At 41.4% G+C, this 22,247-nt stretch overlaps 1 protein-coding gene across 4 annotated transcripts in view; it reads right to left on the bottom strand.

Moving 5' to 3' along the window:
* Window positions 1-22,247, bottom strand: part of VPS8 (VPS8 subunit of CORVET complex) — a 313,830-nt gene that overhangs the window by 110,824 nt on the left and 180,759 nt on the right. For all 4 annotated transcript variants that reach the window (XM_073551536.1, XM_073551537.1, XM_073551539.1 and 1 more), the window contains 3 exons: window positions 16,355-16,437; window positions 14,171-14,255; window positions 7,203-7,301 (listed from right to left, as the gene is read on the bottom strand). In XM_073551536.1, the coding sequence (XP_073407637.1) occupies window positions 7,203-7,301; window positions 14,171-14,255; window positions 16,355-16,437 (267 nt within the window). The remainder of the gene's footprint in view (window positions 1-7,202; window positions 7,302-14,170; window positions 14,256-16,354; window positions 16,438-22,247) is intronic.

The raw sequence follows: 22,247 nt of genomic DNA, 5'->3' as shown, positions 1-22,247 counted from the left end.
TTAATAAGCTCATGTTATACAGGTGACCCCTTCTTTTGGCATGCTTCTTTCGTTTATTTTCATGCTATTTGTTTGGCTTGCTAGGAGCTTGTTGCCCTTTTCATAATATGGTGCCCTCTTATTTTATTTTTTGCAAGTACATTAATGAAAGCTGCCATTGCCAGTGGACTATATTCTGCCACATTATTGCTATTTAAGGTTTTTTTAATTATTTAAAATCGCCACCACAAAACCTGAATCTATAATGGTAAATTATATTTTCCCTAGTTTATACATTGGAAAACCTGCAAATAGGACTTAAGGGAAGTAAAAACTGTCCCTATGGTGAAAAGAAAAAAATCCATAATACTAATAAAGATGAATTTATAAATTGTGACACCCATCACTTGGTATACTATGTATAATACATTATATGCGAATTACTGTACTTTGGGAGCACATGAAGAAAAATTTAAGGAAAAAAAACGACTGTCAGAACATATTTACAACATGAAAAAAGGCAAGAACACTCATTCTAGAGTGACTAAACACTTTATAGAGGTACAGGAAGGTAGTCTAGAAGAACTTGCATACTATGGTGTTGAACAAGTAATATGTCCCATAAGAGGTAGAGACTGGAAGAAAAAGGCGTTAAGGGAAATATTCTGAATCCTTAAAATGATTACCAAACAGCCCAATGGCTTGAATTTTTGTAATGACAATGTATTGTATTGATAACAAGATTTATGGAACATACTTGTACATAATGTATACTGATATATATATATATATATATATATATATATATATATATATATATATATATATATATATATATATCTTGTGTTATCTACATTCTGATTGGTTTGCAATGGTTTTAAATAGATTCTGATTACTCTGGTGATAGCTCTATGGCTAAGGGTGTGTAACCTAACACTGTCTAATGTATTGACGCACTGTCAGAAAATTCTTAACGGATAATGAATAAAGAAATATTAAACATTTTTCTATATGATTGTACATGTTTTCCTATACCACTTATTTTTCTCTAGATCCAGTGCAGCCAACTAGATCCAGCACAGGTCTGGATGTCACTTGTCAGTGCTGTAGAATTTATTCTAATCCTCTCCCCCACACCAGCAATACATAAAGCATATTTATCATCGATTTTCCTCTTTCAGTGACTACCCTGTATCCTTTTTCTAGAATGCTATTTAATTTTAAATCCTGATCTAGAATAGGAACATATTTGGAAAAAATTTGTCTTTGATGTACAATAAAAGTATATTGTGGTACGAAAAAAAAGAATGAATGTGAATACTTTTCTGCACAATAATGAAAAAAGTATTCTCGGAGCGATACTGGCACAAATGAACAGCGACATCTTTCCTTCCAGAGGTATCATTCCGAGAATATTTAATGTCTTTGAAATTAGCACTATAAGGTGTGCTAAAACTAGGTAAAATGAGGTGTCTTTTCTAAAATATTTTCTCTATTCATATTTTTTACCTTTTATACTATGGAACAATTTCAAAATATATATCTCACATATACACACAGTTAGGTCCATATATATATTTGGACAGACATTTTTCTAATTTTGGTTCTAGACATTACCACAATGAATTTTAAACAAAACAATTCAGATGCAGATGAAGTTCAGACTTTCAGCTTTCATTTGAGGGTATCCACGTTAAAATTGGATGAAGGGTTTAGGTGTTTCAGCTCCTTAACGTGTGCCACCCTGTTTTTAAAGGGACCAAAAGTAATTGGACAATTGACTCCAAGACTATTTCATGGACAGGTGTGGGCAATCCCTTCATTATATCATTCTCAATTAAGCAGAGAAGAGGCCTGGAGTTGATTTGAGGTGTGGTGCTTGCATTTGGAAGGTTTTGCTGTGAAGGAAACAAGCGGTCAAAGGAGCTCTCCATGCAGGTGAAACAAGCCATCCTTAAGCAGCAAAAACAGAAAAAAAAACCCATCTGAGAAATTGCTACAACATTAGGAGTGGCAAAACCTACAGTTTGGTACATCCTGAGAAAGAAAGAAAGCACTGGTGAACTCATCAATGCAAAAATACCTGGGCGCCCACGGAAGACAACAGTGGTGGATGATCGCAGAATAATCTCCATGGTGAAGAGAAACTCCTTCACAACAGCCAACCAAGTGAACAACACTTTCCAGGAGGTAGGTGTATCACTATCCAAATCTACCATAAAGAGAAGACTGCATGAAAACAAATACAGAGGGTTCACTGCACGGTGCAAGCCACTCATAAGCATCAAGGATCAAAAGGCTAGACTGGACTTTGCTAAAAAAACTTCTAAAAAATCCAGCACAGTTCTGGAAGAACATTCTTTGGACAGACGAAACCAAGATCAACCTCTACCAGAATGATGGAAAGAGAAAAGTATGGCGAAGGCATGGTACAGCTCATGATCCAAAGCATACCACATCATCTGTAAAACACGGCAGAGGCAGTGTGATGGCTTGGGCATGCATGGCTGCCAGTGGCACTGGGTGACTAGTGTTTATGATGTGACACAGGACAGAAGCAGCCGAATGAATTCTGAGGTATTCAGAGCCATACGGTGTGCTCAGATCCAGCCAAATGCAGCCAAACTGATTGGTCGTCGTTTCATACAACAGATGGACAATGACCCAAAACAAAGCCAAAGCGATCCAGGAGTTTGTTAAAGCAAAGAAGTGGAATATTCTTGAATGGCCAAGTCAGTCACCTGATCTCAACCCAATTGAGCATGCATTTCACTTGTTAAAGACTAAACTTCAGACAGAAAGGCCCACAAACGAACAGCAACTGAAAACCACCGCAGTGAAGGCCCGGCAGAGCATAAAAAAGGAAGAAACACAGCGTCTGGTGATGTCCATGAGTTCAAGACTTCAGGCAGTCATTGCCAACAAAGGGTTTTCAACCAAGTACTAGAAATGTACATTTTATTTACAATTATTTAATCTGTCCAATTACTTTTTTGTCCCTTTAAAAACAGGGTGGCACATGTTAAGGTGCTGAAACTCCTAAACCCTTCATCCAATTTTAATGTTGATACCCTCAAATAAAAGCTGAAAGTCTGAACTTCAACTGCATCTGTATTGTTTTGCTTAAAATTCATTGTGGTAATGTCTGGAACCAAGATTAGAAAAATGTTGTCTCTGTCCAAATATATATGGACCTAACTGTATGTGTGTATATATATGTGTACACACACACATCCTCCTCATAAAGATCTATCTTTTAGCCTATTTTTCATGATTGATTTCCTTTTCAAAAGTATTTCCCTTGAGCAAGTTTTGTTTTGCTCTCAAAAATTCACCATGTGGGATTGCCCTTACAGTGTGATCTGTAGCTGTCTGCTCATAAAGTATTGGCACTGACTAGTTATTTTTAGACATCTAGGGGTTATTTGTACTAATAACATAAGATGTTCATCTCCCCAAGAGCTCAATCCTTCATTAAGAGATCCCATCCCTGCTATAATGGGACGCAACGGTGGAGGGAATATTTATTTCTGAATTTTAGTCAATCCATGAAAAATAGATGTTACTGGATAGAACGGTATAATCAATTCCTGTCATGATACCAGTGCTGGTGGACTGGCACTTCTTGGGTTAATGGTTTGATCTCAGTGCAGACTCTTGCCTGCACACCTGGGACTTATTATGGTGGCCTCTCATTGGTTCTGGGAAAGCTTCTTATTGCCCCAGGAAGCTCCCATCCCCCGTCAGTTATACTTTCGCCCTTGGCATTGTGCGGTGACCCCTGAGTGTGTTTGTGCTGTGTTCTGGTTGCTTGATACTCTGTGTATAACTCGGTCTGTTCTCTGGATATTGCTTGTTGGATTCTGCTTGGTACCTTCTATGTCTGTTTGGTTTTGACCCCTGCTTGGCCCCGACTATCTGTTCTGTCTCATCCCTGGTACTCTACTGCTATCCCTGTGTATGACCTCCGTTTTGCCTGACTGAGTATTTCTGTATAGTGTCCTGCCATCTCTGAAAGCAGGACGCTAAGCTCCGCCCCCTTGCAGTCACATGACAGTAGGTCCTTCACTGCTTGCTAAACTTCAGCGTCCACAGTTCCTGTGTATCTGTACTTTCTGGCTGTACCTGACCCCGGGTCCCCCTACAATGCGGGTGAGTGTTATGAGCTCATTTTCTGCTCCACCAGATGGGAGTTCTCCTTCCGTTCTCCCTCTGGTAGTGACAGGAGGTAGTGAGGTTAGTTTAATTGGTAATGGTCTGCCACCTGACGAGGATAGCGATTGGATCTCTGGAGTATCAGACTGGATATAAGACAGCCAACGCCCTATCCTGTTGCTGGAGATTCAGTCTGTTTCTCAGGTCTTGGACTTCAGCTCTGCTCCAGTCATCTCAAGTTAAGTTTGTTTTTTGCTAATGTTCACACTTGCTCTTGTTGGTCAACTCAGTTTTTTTGTGATCAGCCAGCCCGGCTGGGCTGAATTTCCACTCTTATTTATCTGTATTTGCCAATTTGCCTTTTTGCCCTTTATTAGATTGGAATATTCTGAGACAGAGCAAAAAGAGGCCAGAGTGCTGATATAGTGGGAGAAGTCGTGACTTCAGGGTTAATTTTGTTATCAGAAGCGTTGGACATTATTTTTGGTAGGTTTTTTGACAGATTGCAGACAGTATCTTTCCTTTCCTGTCCTTTCAAGTTAGTTTGGCCCCATCGTTTGCTCAGCCTATTTTTCTGCCTTGGCTTGTGTTTTCATCTTGCTTCACCGTCAATACATGCGGGGGCTGTCTTTCCTTTGGGGTCTGCTCTGGGGAGATAGTTTTCCTCTTTTCTTACTTTAGGCTTATTTAGCTCTCCGGTTGTGACGAGGCGTCCAGGACCACCATAGGCACGTTCCACGACTGCTTCTAGTTGTGTGATAAGATCAGGGCTCTGCAGTCTGCATAGTTACCAACCTCTCTGGTTTTCTGAGACTTAGCGTTTGTTGCTTTTTTCCTCCTCGGTGACCCATTCATAACAGGTGAGTCCCTGCTCAGCGGAGGCTGCACGCCGGCAGGATCCTGACAATTCCTTTTCTTTTTGTGCTAAAAATATTTAATTCAACTCCTTCACCACCTCGGGATTTTTTGTTTTTGCGTTTGGTTTTTGCTCCCCTTCTTCCCAAATCCATAACTTTTTTGTTTTTCAGTCAATGTGGCCATGTCAGGGCTTGTTTTTTTGCAGTACGAGTTGTACTGTTGAACAACAATGGTTTTACCATTTTGTGTACTGGAAAAACGGGAAAAAAATTAAATTGCCAAAAAAAGTGCAGTTCCAAATTTTTCCTTCAATAAATGTTAAAACTGACATGCTATTATGATTCTTCAGGTCATTATGAGTTTTCAGATACCAACCACATAGGTTAAAGGGGACCTGTCACCAGGTTTGGCTGATATGTGATAAGGCCACCGACTTTCAGGGCTGATATACAACATTCTATAATACTGCATATCTCCCCCCAACCCAATCTAGAAGAGAAAAAAAATAATGTGGCACCCCGGGAGTTCGGTTGCCACAATGGCCTTGCCTCCCTCCAGGGGGGAGTGATGTCATGCCTGGAAGCAAGGAAGGGATCCCCTTAACAGGTAGTTTCAGCATACAACACAGTTCCTGTTCCCGGCCAGCAGACAGAGCTCTAAACCCGACTTCAGGGGAGCTGCTCTCTCTGGTCAGGAGGAGGAAGTTAGGAAGGAGTTAGTGCCTGAGCAGGGTCGAGAGGGGATGTGCGAAGAGAAGCTGGGGACGGGAGCCATAGCTGAGCTCACCCCCAGGCTTGAGCGCCAGAGACATGACAAGAGAAGTCCGAGGCTGTGTGGGTACTAAAGCCCCAGCAGCAGAATCCGGAGGACAGAAGACGGCAGATCCTCTGTCCCCAACTGAGACTCAACGGCATAGCAGCACGTGTGAGCCGGAGACACCACATAGGAGCGATCCCTGAAGCAGGCTACAGCTGCCTGTCATGCGAGTGGAGTTCTACCTAAGTAGCAGACAGAGAGAGGAACTTGAATAAAGTTCACAGCAGCAAGTACCTCAGAGAAAAAGAGCTAGAGAAGTGGCCTCACAACCCACCTGAATACAGAGACTTGATTACACACAGGTAGATTATATTTATCATCATTAGTCATTTAGGACAACATTGGATCATTCAGAGATCCACAATGAACTTCTGGAGTGAGTTTGCTGCACTGAAAGTAAAGGAGCCAAATAATATTGCACGCCCCACTTTTCAGTTTTTGAATTTCCACAAAAATTTAAAATAACCAATAAATTTCGTTCAACTTCACAATTGTGTTCCACTTGTTGTTGATTCTTCACCAAAAATTTACATTTGGTATCTTTATGTTTGAAGCATAATATGTGGAAAAAGGTTGAAAAGTTCCAGGGGGCCAAATACTTTCGCAAGGCACTGTATACCAACTATGCTGCATCACCATCAGTCCCAGAGGATCTGCACTGCAGCGCTGGTCGCCTCTGACCAGAAATCACAGGTGGTGTCACGAACACTTTACAAACTCTTTCATTTTTCCCCTGTAAATATCCACTTTTATTGGATGCCCAGGGCCACGGACTGGGTCACCGCTGCCGTGACATTGCCCCTTTAAGAAGCGGAACGGTAGCTAGTACCCCACGGCCCTGGCAGGCGCTCCAATAACTTTTACTATACTCACGCCGTCTAGTCCAAGGTGTGTCGCTCTTCTTGGTCTGGCACCACCCATCTTCTTGCGATGCCAACCTCTTTCTTGGTTCGTTTGGATGAAGTGTCACTGTGTCAGTCACAGAAGTCTCGTCATTGCGCTTCTGTACAGGCGTACTTCCCTGCCCTGTTGAGAGCAGAGCAAAGTACTGCAGTGTGCAGGCGCTGGGCCACTCTGACCTTTCCTGGCACCTGCGCACTGCAGGACTTTGCTCTGCCCTCAACAGGGCAGGGAAGTACACCTGTACAGAAGCGCGATGCAGAGGAGATGGTGTGGATGACGAAGGGACGTGTCATCCACACGAACCAAGAAGGACGGCATCACAAGAGGAAGTTTGGAATCTGATGTTTCATATTCAGTTAGGGAAAATTAACTTTCCTTTGCTCGACAATGTTAAAACGTGAATTAAAAGGTAAGAAAGGAAGAGGAATCTTTCATAGAGTAAGGTAAAAGTTATATCATAAGAACAGACATCTTTTTCCAGATTGGCTTACCTCCATATATCCCATTGCCTTATCCCACGTCGACTGCTTCTCCTCAGGACTGTATCCAGGAATTGACAAGATGTTATGAATGTAATTAAAAACTTCTTGCTGATAGAGAAAAAATTATGAGTATGAATGAAAAAAAGATACAAAACTTTATACCAAAACTGTCCAAGAGTAACCTATACTAATGAGATGAGGAGTTGTGGGTTTGCTGTACAACGTGTGTATTCTTTCATATGAACAAACCATTATAACACAGATGACCTATTAATAGGATATTCTGACAAAGTTGGGGAAGACTGCTGTGAATCTGCCGACTGCTAGATTATATAAGTAGCAGTACTGAGAAAGCAATGTCTACTTCATCTCCGCTAAGCATGGTGCCCACTGACCATTAGAGCCAACCTTGATGCCTCAGAACAAGGCTGCGCTGAGAAGACAGGAGGCATAGTGGCACAGACCTACTGTAGCAGCAGGGAAACCTTGTTCTGGCAATCAGCATAGCTCTCAGACCGTTGTGAGTTATACATCAAGGGGCTGACGCAGGTAGAAGATAGCCCCTGTGAAAGAACAGAATATGGGCCCTTTGAAGTCCAGCATCAATCAATTGCATATATTGCATCAATGTCTTCCCTTGAGCTGCCCACGGTAAAGCACAAATTGGCAATAACGGACTATAACTATACGTTAAGCACTCCGAGTACTATATTCCCCATCTCCCCTGTCCGAGACTGCAAGCTTACAGAGAGGTATACAAGCCCTTTTCAGATATCTCTAGCAGCACTTGTCTTTGGGCAACTTCAATCATCACAATCAAATCCAGCATGTCTGATCCTTGGTTTTCAGATCCACCAAAATTTATTGAAGGTATATGGCCAATGTTATGGATGAGAATCCTTTGAAGACGTTAGCCACTTTATCTTGTTATTGCAGCTTCCCTCACAGCCCAATCGGCCCTCTTTTATTCATAAAATGGCCGCTAATGGAGGAACATGTGAGGTGATGGAGCAGCATTGGCATGTGAGGTGTTTTACAATTGAAGGAGGCGGATGGACGGGTCTGGTCACAAGCTCCTCCACCAGCAGCCCATGTATAGACTGACATGATGTGAGGAAAGCTGCGCTAACCTATAACAGGCTTGTCCAGGCCTCTATTAATTACCCATCCACAGGATTCATAATCAATACCAGATCAGTGGGGGGCTGACAACGCCAGCGATCGCCAGTTATTAGCGCCAGGAGAGGTTGGATGTATAAGTTGAATGGAGAACAGCAGCGCTCCGTACAATGTGTGGTGGCTGCTTCCGAGTACTGCACGTCAGCAATCATACAGCCTCAGCTGCTGAGAGGGGCACCTACCTATTGCTGTTGGCACCATGACCTCAGGTATAATTTTCCCCCCTTATTTGAAGGGATGCTAATAGACTCTGTTTGGGCAATTATTTAAACATATGTCTAGACTTATTATTAAATTTGTATTTCTAATGGTTATATTACTAACCTCATTTCATTAACTCTATATGGACTAGATATATGTATATTTACCTGTGATCAATATTGGTGTCTGAGGTTCTTACTTACATCAAATAATGTTGGCTCATATTGTGTCTGCACTGCTCTAACACCTGTTATTATATTATATTTATAGTCATTTTGACTTTTCGAACCTCCAGCCATTTTGGGTGCTCTATGCTAGTGAGTTCCTATGTTTTTGTGATGAGTTTCATGCTGTGTATCAAATTCTCATATAAATTGTCATGACCTATAATCATGGACATGGTTAGTATTTAACTAAATAAATTTTGTATTATTGACATAAAAATCTCCTCATAGTGATCCCATTTCTATATAGTTATATCTATTAGGTAGAATGTGTTTACATTTTTGGTTGCATACTTATTATCATGGTATACAGTTGTTATTGTCCCATTTATCAGTAAACAGATGGACCAATGAGGAAATCCACATTCCCAGTGGTTTGCCTAGGAGTTCATCAGATAGTTGGGCTTATTATTGCACTTTTTTGCTGATGCATGCTCTATATATGCAGCTCTCTGATATATTTTAAGGTGTAAACCCTAATCAGACCTAGATTGACACCTGATAATTATACAGAACAGCATTGTATAAACTAAAACCAAAAAATGTTCCTGGTTCAACAAAGTCTTGTTTTCCAAATGCAGGTCTATAGATCTCAGCATTGAAATTGCAACACAAAGGACAAGTCGTAAGGTTATGCCAATCTAGGAAGTAGCAGGGGTCGCCAAGATGTAGAAATGATCAATTTTTCAAGCACCTAGCTCCAATCTATGGAAGATGGGAGATGAAAACAGCCAGACTGAAAGCAATTTTTTAAGCCAGATAAAACCTCAAAAATCAGAAAAACTCTTATGGGATGATTGTTTGATGCCTCCTGTTCATCAACATGCTAGTTATCGCCACTTGTCAAAAACGGAAAGCATCAGAATCCTTGAGCGGAGTAATCTTGGTTTATCACATTGGCAAATCAACATGAGACGCAAGCTCTGTTCGGCACTGCATGTCCACGTAGTTGGGAGAACGATGAGGAAACTGGAATGACAGCATGAAATGCACAGAGGTGAATCTCTTCGAAACAAAGACGAGAAAGTAGAATAAACAATAACGGCTACACAAAGGAATAAATTAAAATCACTTTTGTATTATGAAAAAATAATTACAAAATTCAAAACCAAAATGAAAGTGTTGATGAGGTCTAACATGGAGAAAAGTAATAATCTCCCCTGTAAAAAAAAATACACTCCAAGCACGTGTCGGGGCAGTTCCTGGTGGGTGTACCTTCTTCTAGCTATGGGCAATCACTGCAGCTATATGGCATTTCAAAAAAAAACTGTCACTTTCACTTAACTAACTCTGCTAACTATGCCAACTCTGCTACCTCAGGACACCATCTTTTATATCCTTTTATACTCAAAATGAGGAATTGTAAAGATGGTTGTCAGTGTGTATATACCCATATGTATTGTTTCAGGGCCAGATTTTGTTTCCCCACATTTTTCTCATTGTTAGACCTGATCCACACGGATTTTGGCGTTGAATTTTTTTAAATTATTTTTTAAAAATAAAAAGGTGATTTTAATTTATTCCTTTGGTTATTGTTTACACAAGTTTCTAGTCTCTGCTTCAATTATGTTATGGGAGTATTCCACTATTTGATTTACTTTAGGGGGGGGAGTGTACATGATTTAACCCCAACCTATACTTATGTGATTTTTTGAACAACTCTGTATTGAAAGGTGAATCTCTGTACGGATGTAACGTCAGCTTAGAAAAATGGCACAAGTGATCTACTGTGTACTGCAATTGAAATTAGACATCACCTACTAAATGCAAGGTGTTAAACAGTGTCTTAAGACCCTGCCTGTCAAAGTCCCAATGTGTGAACTTAAATCCCTCCAGGCTGCCATGTTAAGGTTCATATGGAGTGATAAACGTCAAAGGATCTCTAAGAGTTTCCTTGTTTCTAACAAATCACAAGGGGGCCTATTGTTCCCTGACATTATTAAATACTATTGGGCTGCTCATTTACGTAGAATTCCCTTGCGGGCGTCGTTAAGGGCATATAATAAATGGACAGAAGTTGAAAAACTATGGTTGGCACCAATTCATCCAAATTCATTATTAGGGTTAAATAGGACCATTAGAATTCCAGACGACCTATTGGGCACCATGCTACTCACGAGGGATATATGTTATGAATGAGTCACTGAGGAGGAAAAAAACAAAAAGCAAGCTAAGCCCAGAAAACCGGAGTGGTTGGTAACTAGCGGATTGCAGACCCCTGATCCTATCCACAACAACTAGCAGTAGCCGTGGAGCGTGCCTACGGTGGTCCTAGACGCCTCGTCACGGCCGGAGAACTAAATAAGCCTAACGAAAGAAAGGGAAAATCTAAAACTGCCCCAGAGCAGACCCCAAAGCAATAGACAGCCTCCAACATGTATTGTCGGTGAATCAAGATGAAAACACAGACACAGGTAGAAAGATAGGCTGAGCAAACGATGGGGCTCTCGCTAACTAGAAAGGACAGGAAAGAAAAGCTGCTGTCTGCAATCACCCAAAAAATCCTGCCAAAAAGAAAGTCCAACACGTCTGATAGAAAAAGGCCCTGAAGTCACTAGACTTCAAATAACTATATCAGCACTCAGGTATATTCTGAAGACAGAGCAAAAGAGATCAACTGATCAGAGACAAAATGGGGATTCAGCCCAGTCCCAGCCAGGGCTGGCTGAACACAAAAACTAAGTAAACCAGACAAAAACTCATATGAACAATAGCAGAGAAAACTTAGCTTTAGGAAGGCAGGAACCAAACTGGAAACCAGGAGCCACAGTCACGAAAAATCACCAGCAAGAAACTAGGGAGTCGGCTTGCCTTAAATCCAATCAGAAACTCCTGATGTCCAATCACAGTCCTCTTCCTCAGGTGGCCAATCTCTGCCATTTAGATCAGCTTCATTACCTCCCTTCACCAACAGAGGGAGTCCAGATAGAGAACTCACTACTCCTCTGTCAGCACAGCCAGCTCCATAACCCTCACCAGAAGCAAACCCGAAAGTGAGCTCACAACAAATATGGCTTTCTTTTGGGAGGAGGCTTCGTTTGGCCTCCCCTAATTTGCCAATGAGTTCTTTCATATTTCAACCTCTTGCCAAATAATATGGATTATGCGAGGGCACACCCGTGATCCTTTGCAGGCTTGTTTAGGTTTGCGGACTTGGTAGACGGGGACACGCTGGAGCTTCTCACTTTTGATGTTGTCAAGTCCAGGTATCCTATTACTAATAAAGAGTGCTAACATTTTGCTTCCTCACTCTATGGCTTTTCTGGGGTCTTGCTCCTGACGGACTTTGAAAGAATTTGCAGGAGAGAGCTGTCAACTAAACGACTACTATCTGAAATATACAGAATTCTGGGTTCTCCCTTGAGGGGGCCAACAGGTCAAACATCCCTATATGTGCAAAATGGGAGTCTATCTTGGGAAAGGGGTCGTCACCCCAGAGTTGGAGCATTATTTGGGAAAAAGCGTCTAAGTCCTCTATTTGCACTCTCTACAAATAAGAACCAGCATAAAATACTAATGTTTTGATATCACCCACCTGATCTCCTTCATAGACTGAATCCTTAAATTTCAGATAGGTGTTGGCACTGTGGCTCTGAGGTGGGAACACAGTATCTTATTTTGTGGTCTTGCAGTGAGATTACAGGCTTTTGGGAGGAGGTGACAATTGATCTCCAGGGTCCTTTATGTAAAAGTGGGGCTAGTCCCTCTTACATATCTCAAATATTACACCAAAGGGTATGGGGAAAAACTCAAAGATGTTATTGCATATCCTTACTGCGGCTAGGTGTCCGACTGCCCTTAAATGAAAGCAGAACTCTCCTCCCTCCCATCAGCATTTATTACATAGAATCAATGATATTCAAAAGGATGGAATATATGACAGCTCTTCTGAATGCTAGAGTGGATCATTTTGATTCCGTATGGGCCCCATGGGATGACTATTGGGCCCAGGGAAACGTCCGAGTTAGCTTTGACCTATTCGGTCCATTCTCTTCTCTGATGTTGTACTCTCCTCCCTTCCTTTGAGTGGTTGTCCTGTCTTGTCCATTGTTGTAAAAATTTTCACATGATAATCTCTTTTTGCTTTTACTTGTATGCTTTTGTTGTAATTTATAGACTGGTACATGATGAGGGAATTTTTTTTTTTTTTTTAGTATTGGGTCTTACATTGCCCTGTCATTGTAACTTTTTCAATTCAGTGTTCATATGCCTTGGATTGTTAATGTGTCTGGACTTTTGTCCATTTGTTAACAATTTGTAAAATTTTAATAAAAATTTACAATTATATAAAAAAAAAAAACAAAAAACACTGTCTTAATAAACCAACAGAAGGCATATGCACAAAACTGGGAAACGAGTCAGAAGTTGAGCTAAAAGGTGTTCCATTGACCTCACGCCTCCGATCTCAGTGGATATCGTTATGCAGAGCAAAACGACAACAGAGGCTTGAATAGAAGTCTATACTCTTCCGCGAGGAGCCCTCCTTTTATCTTGGACACAATGATATCTGGAGATTGTTATGGAGACCATGGGGGCAACACCATGAAGAGGACTTCACAAGGGAATGCCTCATCAGTTTTCTTCGTGGGATTATGGCTTGGATGGCAAAACGTATGGTAGCAAACCTTTTTAGTCTTGATTCCGGTATGCCAACAGCTCGGTATCACATTGATTTGGTTGAGGAACCAGCGGTACAGCCATTTCTCCAAAGTGCCTCGGAGCAGTTTTTCAATGCCACAATACCAGGCTACATGTTGCTCGTGCTACTGTGAGTTGCCTGCAGGGTGTGAACTTCCTATCATGGTCGTCAAACTTGTCTCCCATTATGCACATCCGAGAAGTCATTAGTCAGCAACAGGGAAGGGAGCTGTCATCAGCGGATCTTGATGATGCCCAAGTGTATTCAGCATGTCAGAACATTCCTCAAACCACCATTAATAACATTACTGAAGGATAGCAGCTAGGGCATGTAAATGTGGGTAATTCAGCATGTGGTGATCATACTCGATACTGAATAAATGGAGATTTGGGGTTTGCATTTTTCATCATCTGAATATCATTAACATGTCTATCATTCCATGATCTTTCCTCTTTGATGCTGCAATTTCAATGTTGTGGTGTGTATACATAGAAGTTTTCATTTTTAGTAAACCTATTAGAAGAAGCCAACAGATATTTTGCAATCCACAATACCCCTGGACTATGTAAGTGTAATGAAAGCTCAATATTGGAAGAAATATCCATCCATATTCCGAACAGCAGGTAGAAATAGGTAGTGTGTGTAAAACATGCCTTCCCACTCAGCTTCTTGGTAGACAGAAAATCTCTTATATTGAGTAATGGAAAAAAGGTTACTGAATATTTCCATGGTACCTTTCTCATGGGATCTTGCAAATAACATTCTACGATTTTGTCATATAGGTGCTTTCTTTCATACATAAACTCACAGATCTGGTAACTAGATACAAAACAGAGAAAAAGACAATTAATAACAAATGCAGATGATACCTCATATGCTTCAGCTAAAAAATATCAGGAAATGCTGTGCAGCCAGTGGCAACCAATGATACCGGTCGGCAGAGTAACTGTAGACACAAAGGGCTCCTTATATTAGAAGATTTGAAGTAATAAAATTAAATTATTAATTGTTCTTTGCTCCCCTTCTTCCTAGAGCCATAACTTTTTTATTTTTCCGTCAACATGGCCATGAGAGGGCTTTCTTTTTTTTTTTTTTTTTTTTTTTAACGACACCATTGGTTTTATCATATTGTGTACTGGAAAACGGGCAAAAAAAATCTAAGTACTGTAAAACTGCAATAAATGGGCAATTCCACAACAGTTTTTTTTCACCATGTTCAGCAAATGCTAAAACTAACCTGCCATTATGTTTCTCCAAGTCATTATGAGTTTGTAGATACCAAACATGTCTAGGTTCTCTCTTATGGATGTGGTGAAAAAATATTCAAAATTTGTTTAAACAAAAAAAAAAAAAAAAAAAAAAGGGGTAATATTCCGAGACCCGTAGCGTCTCCATTGTGTGTGTTCTGGGGCTGGGTGAGGGCTTTTTTTTGTCTGCCGGGCTGACGTTCTTAATTATACCAATTTGGTCTAGATGCGATGTTTTGATCGTGAGTTTTTGCATTTTAATGCAATTTTGCGGTGACCAAAAAAAGTAATTCTGGTGTTTTGACTTTTTTCACTATGTTATTTACCGATCGATTTTATATCTTGATAGATTGGGCGATTATGAACACGGAGATACCAAATATGCATTTTTTTATTGTTTCATTTTGAATGGGGCGAAAGGGAGGCGATTTGATCTTTTATATTTAAAAAATTTTTTTCCACATTTCACTTGCTTCAGTGGTCCCCATGGGAGACTAAAAGCTGCAATCTTCTGATCGCCTCTGCTACACACAGGCACTGGTCAGATCGCCTGTGTGTAGCAGAAATACTCACTTTATATGAGCGCCGACCGGCAATGACAATCCCATGGGTCTGTTGCAGACCCCCGGTTGTTACGCAAACCCATCGGAAACCAACGGTAATGTGATTGCGCTTCTGGCGCAATCACATTAAATGCTGCTGTCAGAGATTGACAGCGGCATTTGACAGGTTAACAGCTGCGGGTGGATCGCGATTCCACCCGAGGCTGTTAGGGGCACAAGTCAGCTGTTCATTTCAGCTGACCTGTGCCGGGAAAGATGTGGGTTCAGCGCCAAATGGAAAGACATGACATGTGCTGTACATGCACGACATGTTGTGAAGGGCTTACAGAAGCATTTCCAACAAAATGTGTTGCTATATTGCAATCATACTACACTTACAATTGCTCATTTTGCCTTTCTACCCAGTTAATTCTACTATTTTCCATTAGGCCTATGACTTCACATGATCATAACTAACTAGCTGAATCATTGTAAGCTTTAAGTAGAAACAGGAGGTAAATTTTCCCTGTAAGGCTCATCAGTCACTGCAAAAGTCACTATCAGGGTGGAGAAGGGAGCAGCTGGGCCAGGAGTTGAAGAGGGGGGATGTTAAATGCAGGGACAAGAGACTTCCTGTTTCTACATAGAGCAGAGAGGAAAAAAAAAAGAAAAAAAAAAGAGAAGAATTAGCTAGGTAGCAACGCAAAATGAGCCATTGTAAGCACACACTGCTATATAATATGGATGACCGCTATATATATCAAGATAAAAACTGATAGGAGAGCTTCCTTAAATTTTACATTTTTTTCTTTACAATATATGTTTAAGCAAAAATTCTAGTAAACCCTCAGACAAATGTACAAGGAGATTAGGAGTTTCATGTGTCAGACATTCACACTGCGAGAACGGACTGCTTTGCCTGGACCGTCCGAGTCTCCCCTGACCCAAACTCAACAGTTTCATATATGCTTACAAGACTGTTGAGTTTGGGTCAGAAGACCCACAGCATGGTCTGGGGAATGTCAGGTGTGTCAACCCAGCCTGAATAGTAAAAAATGGCTCATGATGATTATAATAGCCAGCAATTGCTTGAAAAAAAAACAAACTGTAGAAATAAAAGGAACCTTACAACTGTGCTCGTTCTGCCAGTTGGATCAGTCTGTTCTCTTCAAACTGAACAATTCCTCCAGCCTGAAGCAGCTCCAGGAGAACCTAAAACAGAAGCCATCAAAATCACAGAAGGAGGTTTGCACGGTACAAGATCACTAGACAGAGAGCCCCAGGTAGTCCGGAAGCATTTACAATTCCTTCTGAACTCACATGGCGTGCAATTTATCAGCAGAGGTACTATTACTGAATAGAACATCAATTTCTATATTCTCCTGTACACGGTCTTACAAAGGTTCCTGGCAACTAATTAGGAGGTCAGACAGTTCACTGCTACTGAATAATATCTCCTCGTAAGCCTTAATGTATTTATGTGCTGTGATTTCTATAATGCCCAAATCATTTGTGGCACAGTGCAGAGAACATAACCTCTAACATATGCCATTGCTGCCAAAAGTAGTCTGATTCTACCATGTCAAGCATAGAAAGTATGAGGCACAGCAGAACATGCAGACTGCATCCAGATGCCGCACCGGTAGGGATTAACCCTAGATTACGCAAAGTGACAGCGCTAAATGTGTAGCGTATGGGACCGGTTGTGGTCATTGCCAGCTCCAGATGCATACACTTCTGTACCGGTAGGATTAGTCCTAGAATCTACAAAGCGACAGGGCTGACAAGGCAAATATTTATCAAATGCATTTGTATAATTTATATCCTGGCCGCTGCATTTACACACATCCACCGCCCTGGTATTAACTCACTACACTCCGTCCATATTGGCCCCTCACTCCATTCCTCTCCTATGTATAGCACTCACACTCTTTTCACATTGCTACACAGCACAAATCCATTCAGTCCCACCATTCATCAGAGACGCTCTCACAAATCACTTAACCATATGCTCACTCTTTCTATCCTCCTTCTTCTAGTCGCAGGAGACATTGCTCCCAACCCTGGTCCCCCATGTTATAGAAAGTCAAACCCCCAACTGCTACACTCAGAAACCCCTCTAGTCTTATTAATAATCCCTGCCTGCCATCTGTTTCTCTTAATTGTGCCCTTTGGAATTCTCGCTCAGTGTGTAACAAACTCTCCTTCATTCATGACTTTTTCCAGAATTCTCTTAACCTTCTGGCTCTTACTGAAACCTGGATCCAGCAGTCAGACACTACCGCTGCTCTTTCATATGGTGGACTACACTTCTCCCATACCCCAAGATTAGACAATAGAGCAAGTGGAGGCGTTGGTCTGCTCCGATCACCAAAATGTACCTTTCAGGTTATCCCTCAAGTACCCTCATTTGTCTTCCCTTCTTTTGAGGTCCATGCTGTCAGACTCTACACCCCCATCTCCATGCGAGTGGCGGTGGTATATCGTCCTCCCGGCCCCTCCCATCAGTTCCTGGATCATTTTGCCACTTGGCTTCCACATTTTCTCTCCTGTGACATCCCTACCCTCATCATGGGCGATTTCAACATCCCCATTGCTCTTCCCCTCTCCCCATCTGCTACTCACCTCTCATCTTTAACCTCCTCGTTTGGCCTTTTGCAGATTACTAATTCTGTAATGCATGAAGACGGAAACTCCCTCGACTTGGTCTTCTCTTGGCTTTGTGCAGTGGATGATTTTGCTAACTCCCCTCTCTGACCACAACCTTCTTTCATTCTCTATCAAGAACTGCCAGACTGCTCAGGTCACCCCCACTGTCCATATTCATAGAAACATACAGGCCATTAACACCCAGAAACTTATGAAGAACTTGACTTCAAGCTTTCCTTTGTCCCCCACATAAGATCACTGGCTCGCTCTTGTCATCTGGACCTCAAAAACATTTCAAGAATTCAAACTTTTCTTACTTTTGACTCCGCAAAAACTCTTACCGTTTCTCTTACACTGTGTTCCAAATTATTATGCAAAAAAATTTCCTCATATTTTTTTCTAAATTACCTATATGAATTGCAGTCATTGTTATTTTCCAGTAATCTAATATTCTAGTATAATTGCAATGTTTTTGAACAAACTGCCTATGAAAACAGTATATTTGATTCCAGCCAATTTTGCGTTCAAAAAGTCAAATGGTGCTCACTCCCTTCCAAGCCCCGACGTGTGCCCAGACAGTGGTTTACCCCCCCACATATGGGGTATCGGCGTACTCAGGAAAAAATGCACAACAACTTTTGGTGTCTAATTTCTCCTGTTACCCTTGGGAAAATAAAAAATTGGGGGCTAGAAAATTATTTTTGTGGAAAAAAAATGTTTTTTTCATTTTCATGTCTCTGCATTATAAACTTCTGTGAAGCACTTGGGGGTTGAAAGTGCTCACCATACATCTACATAAGTTCCTTGGAAGGTCTAGTTTCCAAAATGGGGTCACTTGTGGGGGGTTTCCACTGTTTAGGCACATCAGGGGCTCTGCAAACGTAATGACGACTGCAGACTATTCCATCAAAGTCTGCATTTCAAAACGTCACTACTTCCATTCCGAGCCCTGACGTGTGCCCAAACAATGGTTCCCCCACACATATGGGGTATCAGCGTACTCAGGACAAACTGGACAACAACTTTTGGGGTCCAATTTATCCTGTTACCCTTGTGAAAAAAAAAATTGCGGGCTAAAAATCATTTTTTTTGAGGAAAAAAATGTTTTTTTATTTTCACGGCTCTGCGTTATAAACTTCTGTGAAGCACTTGGGGGTTCAAGGTGCTCACCATACATCTAGATAAGTTCCCTGGGGGGTCTAGTTTCCAAAATGGGGTCACTTGTGGGAGGTTTCTACTGTTTAGGCACACAGGGGCTCAGCAAATATAACATGACGCCCGCAGACCATTCCATCAAAGTCAGCATTTCAAAATGTCACTACTTCCCTGCTGAGACCCAACGTGTGCCCAAACAGTGGTTTCCCCCCCACATATGGGGTACCAGCGTACTCAGGACAAACTGGACAACAACTTTTGGGGTCCAATTTCTCCTGTGACCCTTGTGAAAATAAAAAATTGCGAGCTAAAATTTCATTTTTTGAGGAAAAAAAAAAGATTTTTTATTTTCATGGCTCTGCGTTACAATCTTCTGTGAAGCACTTCGGGGTTCAAGGTGCTCACCACACATCTAGGCAAGTTCCTTATGGGGTCTAGTTTCCAAAATGGGGTCACTTGTGGGGGGTTTCCACAGTTTAGGAACATCAAGGGCTCTGCAAATGTAACATGATGCCCGCAGACCATTCCATCAAAGTCTGAATACCAAAACGTCACTACTTCCCTTCCGAGCCCTGACGTGTGCCCATACAGTGGTCATCCCCCACATATGGGGTATCAGCGTACTCAGGACAAACTAGACAACTTTTGGGGTCCAATTTCTCCTGTTACCCTTGTGAAAAAAAAAATTGCGGGCTAAAAATCATTTTTTTTGAGGGAAAAAAAATGATTTTTTATTTTCACGGCTCTGCGTTACAATCTTCTGTGAAGCACTTGGGGTTCAAGGTGCTCACCACACATCTAGATAAGTTCCTTGGGGGGTCTTGTTTCCAAAATGGGGTCCCTTGTGGGGGGTTTCTACTGTTTAGGCACACAGGGGCTCAGCAAATGTAACATGATGCCCGCAGACTATTCCATCAAAGTCAGCATTTCAAAATGTCACTACTTCCCTTCCGAGCCCCGACGTGTGCCCAAACAGTGGTCTCCCCCCACATATGGGGTACCAGCGTACTCAGGACAAACTGGAAAACAACTTTTGAGGTCCAATTTATCCTGGTACCCTTGTGAAAATAAAAAATTGCAGACTAAAAAAATTTTTTTTAGGAAAAAAAAATGATTTTTTATTTTCACTGCTCTGCATTATAAACTTCTGTGAATCACCTGGGGGTTCAAAGTGCTCACTATGCATCTAGATAAGTTCCTTAGGGGGTCTAGTTTCCAAAATGGGGTCATTTGTGGGGGAGCTCCAAAGTTTAGGCACACAGGGGATCTCCAAACGCGACATGGTGTCCGCTAACGATTGGAGCCAATTTTCATTTCAAAAAGTCAAATGGCGCTCATTCCCTTCTGCGCCCTGCCGTGCACCCAAACAGTGCCCCCCCCCCCACATATGGGGTACCAGCGTACTCAGGACAATCTGGACAACAACTTTTGTGGTCCAATTTCTCCTGTTACCCTTGTGAAAATAAAAAATAGCGTGCTAAAAAATCATTTTTGAGGAAAAAAAAAAGATTTTTTATTTTCACTGCTCTATGTTATAAACTTTTGTGAGGCACTTGGGGGTTCAAAGTGCTCACTACACATCTAGATAAGTTCCTTAAGGGGTCTAGTTACCAAAATGATGTCACTTGTGGGGGAGCTCCAGTGTTTAGGCACACAGTGACTCTCCAAACGCGACAAGGCAACCGCTAAATATTCCAGCATATTTTCCATTCAAAAAGTCAAATGGTGCTCCTTCCCATCTGAGCCCTGCCGTACGCCCAAACAGTGGTTTATGACCACATATGAGGTATCGGTGTACTCAGGGGAAATTGCCCAACAAATTTTAGGATCCATTTTATCCTGTTGCCCATGTGAAAATGAAAAAATTGATGCTGAAAGGAAATTTGTGTTGGAAAAATTAAAATGTCCATTTTTTCCTTCCACATTGCCTTAGCTGTTGTGAAACACCTGAAGGGTTAATAATCTTCTTGAATGTGGTTTTGAGTAGCTTGAGGGGTGCAGTGTTTAGAATGGTGTCACTTTTTGGTATTTTCTGCCATATAGACCCCTCAAAGTGACTTCAAATGTGAGGTGGTCCATAAAAAAAATGGTTTTGTAAATTTTGTTGTAAAAATGAGAAATCGCTGATCAAATTTTAACCCTTATAACTTCCTAACAAAAAAATATTTTGCTTCCAAAATTGTGCTGATGTAAAGTAGACATGTGGGAAATGTTATTTAGTAACTATTTTGTGTCACATAACTCTCTAGTTTAACAGAATAAAAATTCAAAATTTGAAAATTGCGAAATTTTCAAAATTTTCGCCAAATTTCTGATTTTTTCACAAATAAACGCAAAAATTATCGACCTAAATTTACCACTAACATGAAGCCCAATATGTCACGAAAAAACAATCTCAGAATCGCTAGGATGCGTTGAAGCTTTCCAGAGTTATTACCTCATAAAGGGACACTGGTCAGAATTGCAAAAAATGGCCAGGTCATTAAGGTCAAAATAGGCTGGGTCATGAAGGGGTTAACCATAGATTATGCAAAGTGACAGCGCTAAATGTACAGCGTATGGGACCAGTTGTGGTAGTTACTAGCTCCAGGAGCAGACACTGCAGCACCGGTAGGGAACAACCCTAGGTTCTACAAAGTGACAGCGCTAAATGTAAAGCATATGGGACTAGTTGTGGTAGTTGCCTCTCCAGGAACAGACACTGCTGAAATCTCTCTTGATAGACCCTGCCGAGTCTGACAAATACCAGCAAACATGGGTGTCCAAGATGCCAATAGTCCATCCTACATGCTGAATATTGGGTGCCACACCTGTGATTACATTATACACGTGTGGTATTGAAAATAATATTCTGATGGTGATTACCGTAAATACTTTTTGGAGTATGCAAAAATATAGAAATGGATTCGCAACAAAGACAATGTGTGCGACCACATTTAAGCTGCCAGGTAGGAACCACTGGCTGTTTCCCAACAGAACAAGACGACGCACTCCCACCTCCATTGCTGCTTTTTACACACAATTACTGTATAGATTTGGGATATTGCTTTTAAAAAGAGGTTGTCCGATATTTTTATATTGATGGCCTATCCTTAAGATAGGTCATCATTACCAGATGGGTGGAGGTGCGGCACCCAGTACCAGTGCTGATCAGCTGTACCTGCTGCCGGGAGGTCGTGCTCCGTTCACAGAGCAGAACAGCTTCACCAATTGTATAG

Source organism: Dendrobates tinctorius, unplaced genomic scaffold (genome assembly GCF_039654945.1).
Source record: "Dendrobates tinctorius isolate UK_male_01 unplaced genomic scaffold, ASM3965494v1 ptg000177l, whole genome shotgun sequence".
Classification (NCBI taxonomy): Eukaryota; Metazoa; Chordata; class Amphibia; order Anura; family Dendrobatidae; genus Dendrobates; species Dendrobates tinctorius.
The sequence above is the reverse complement of the archived record's forward strand: the minus strand, read 5'-3'. Positions and strand labels throughout refer to the sequence as shown.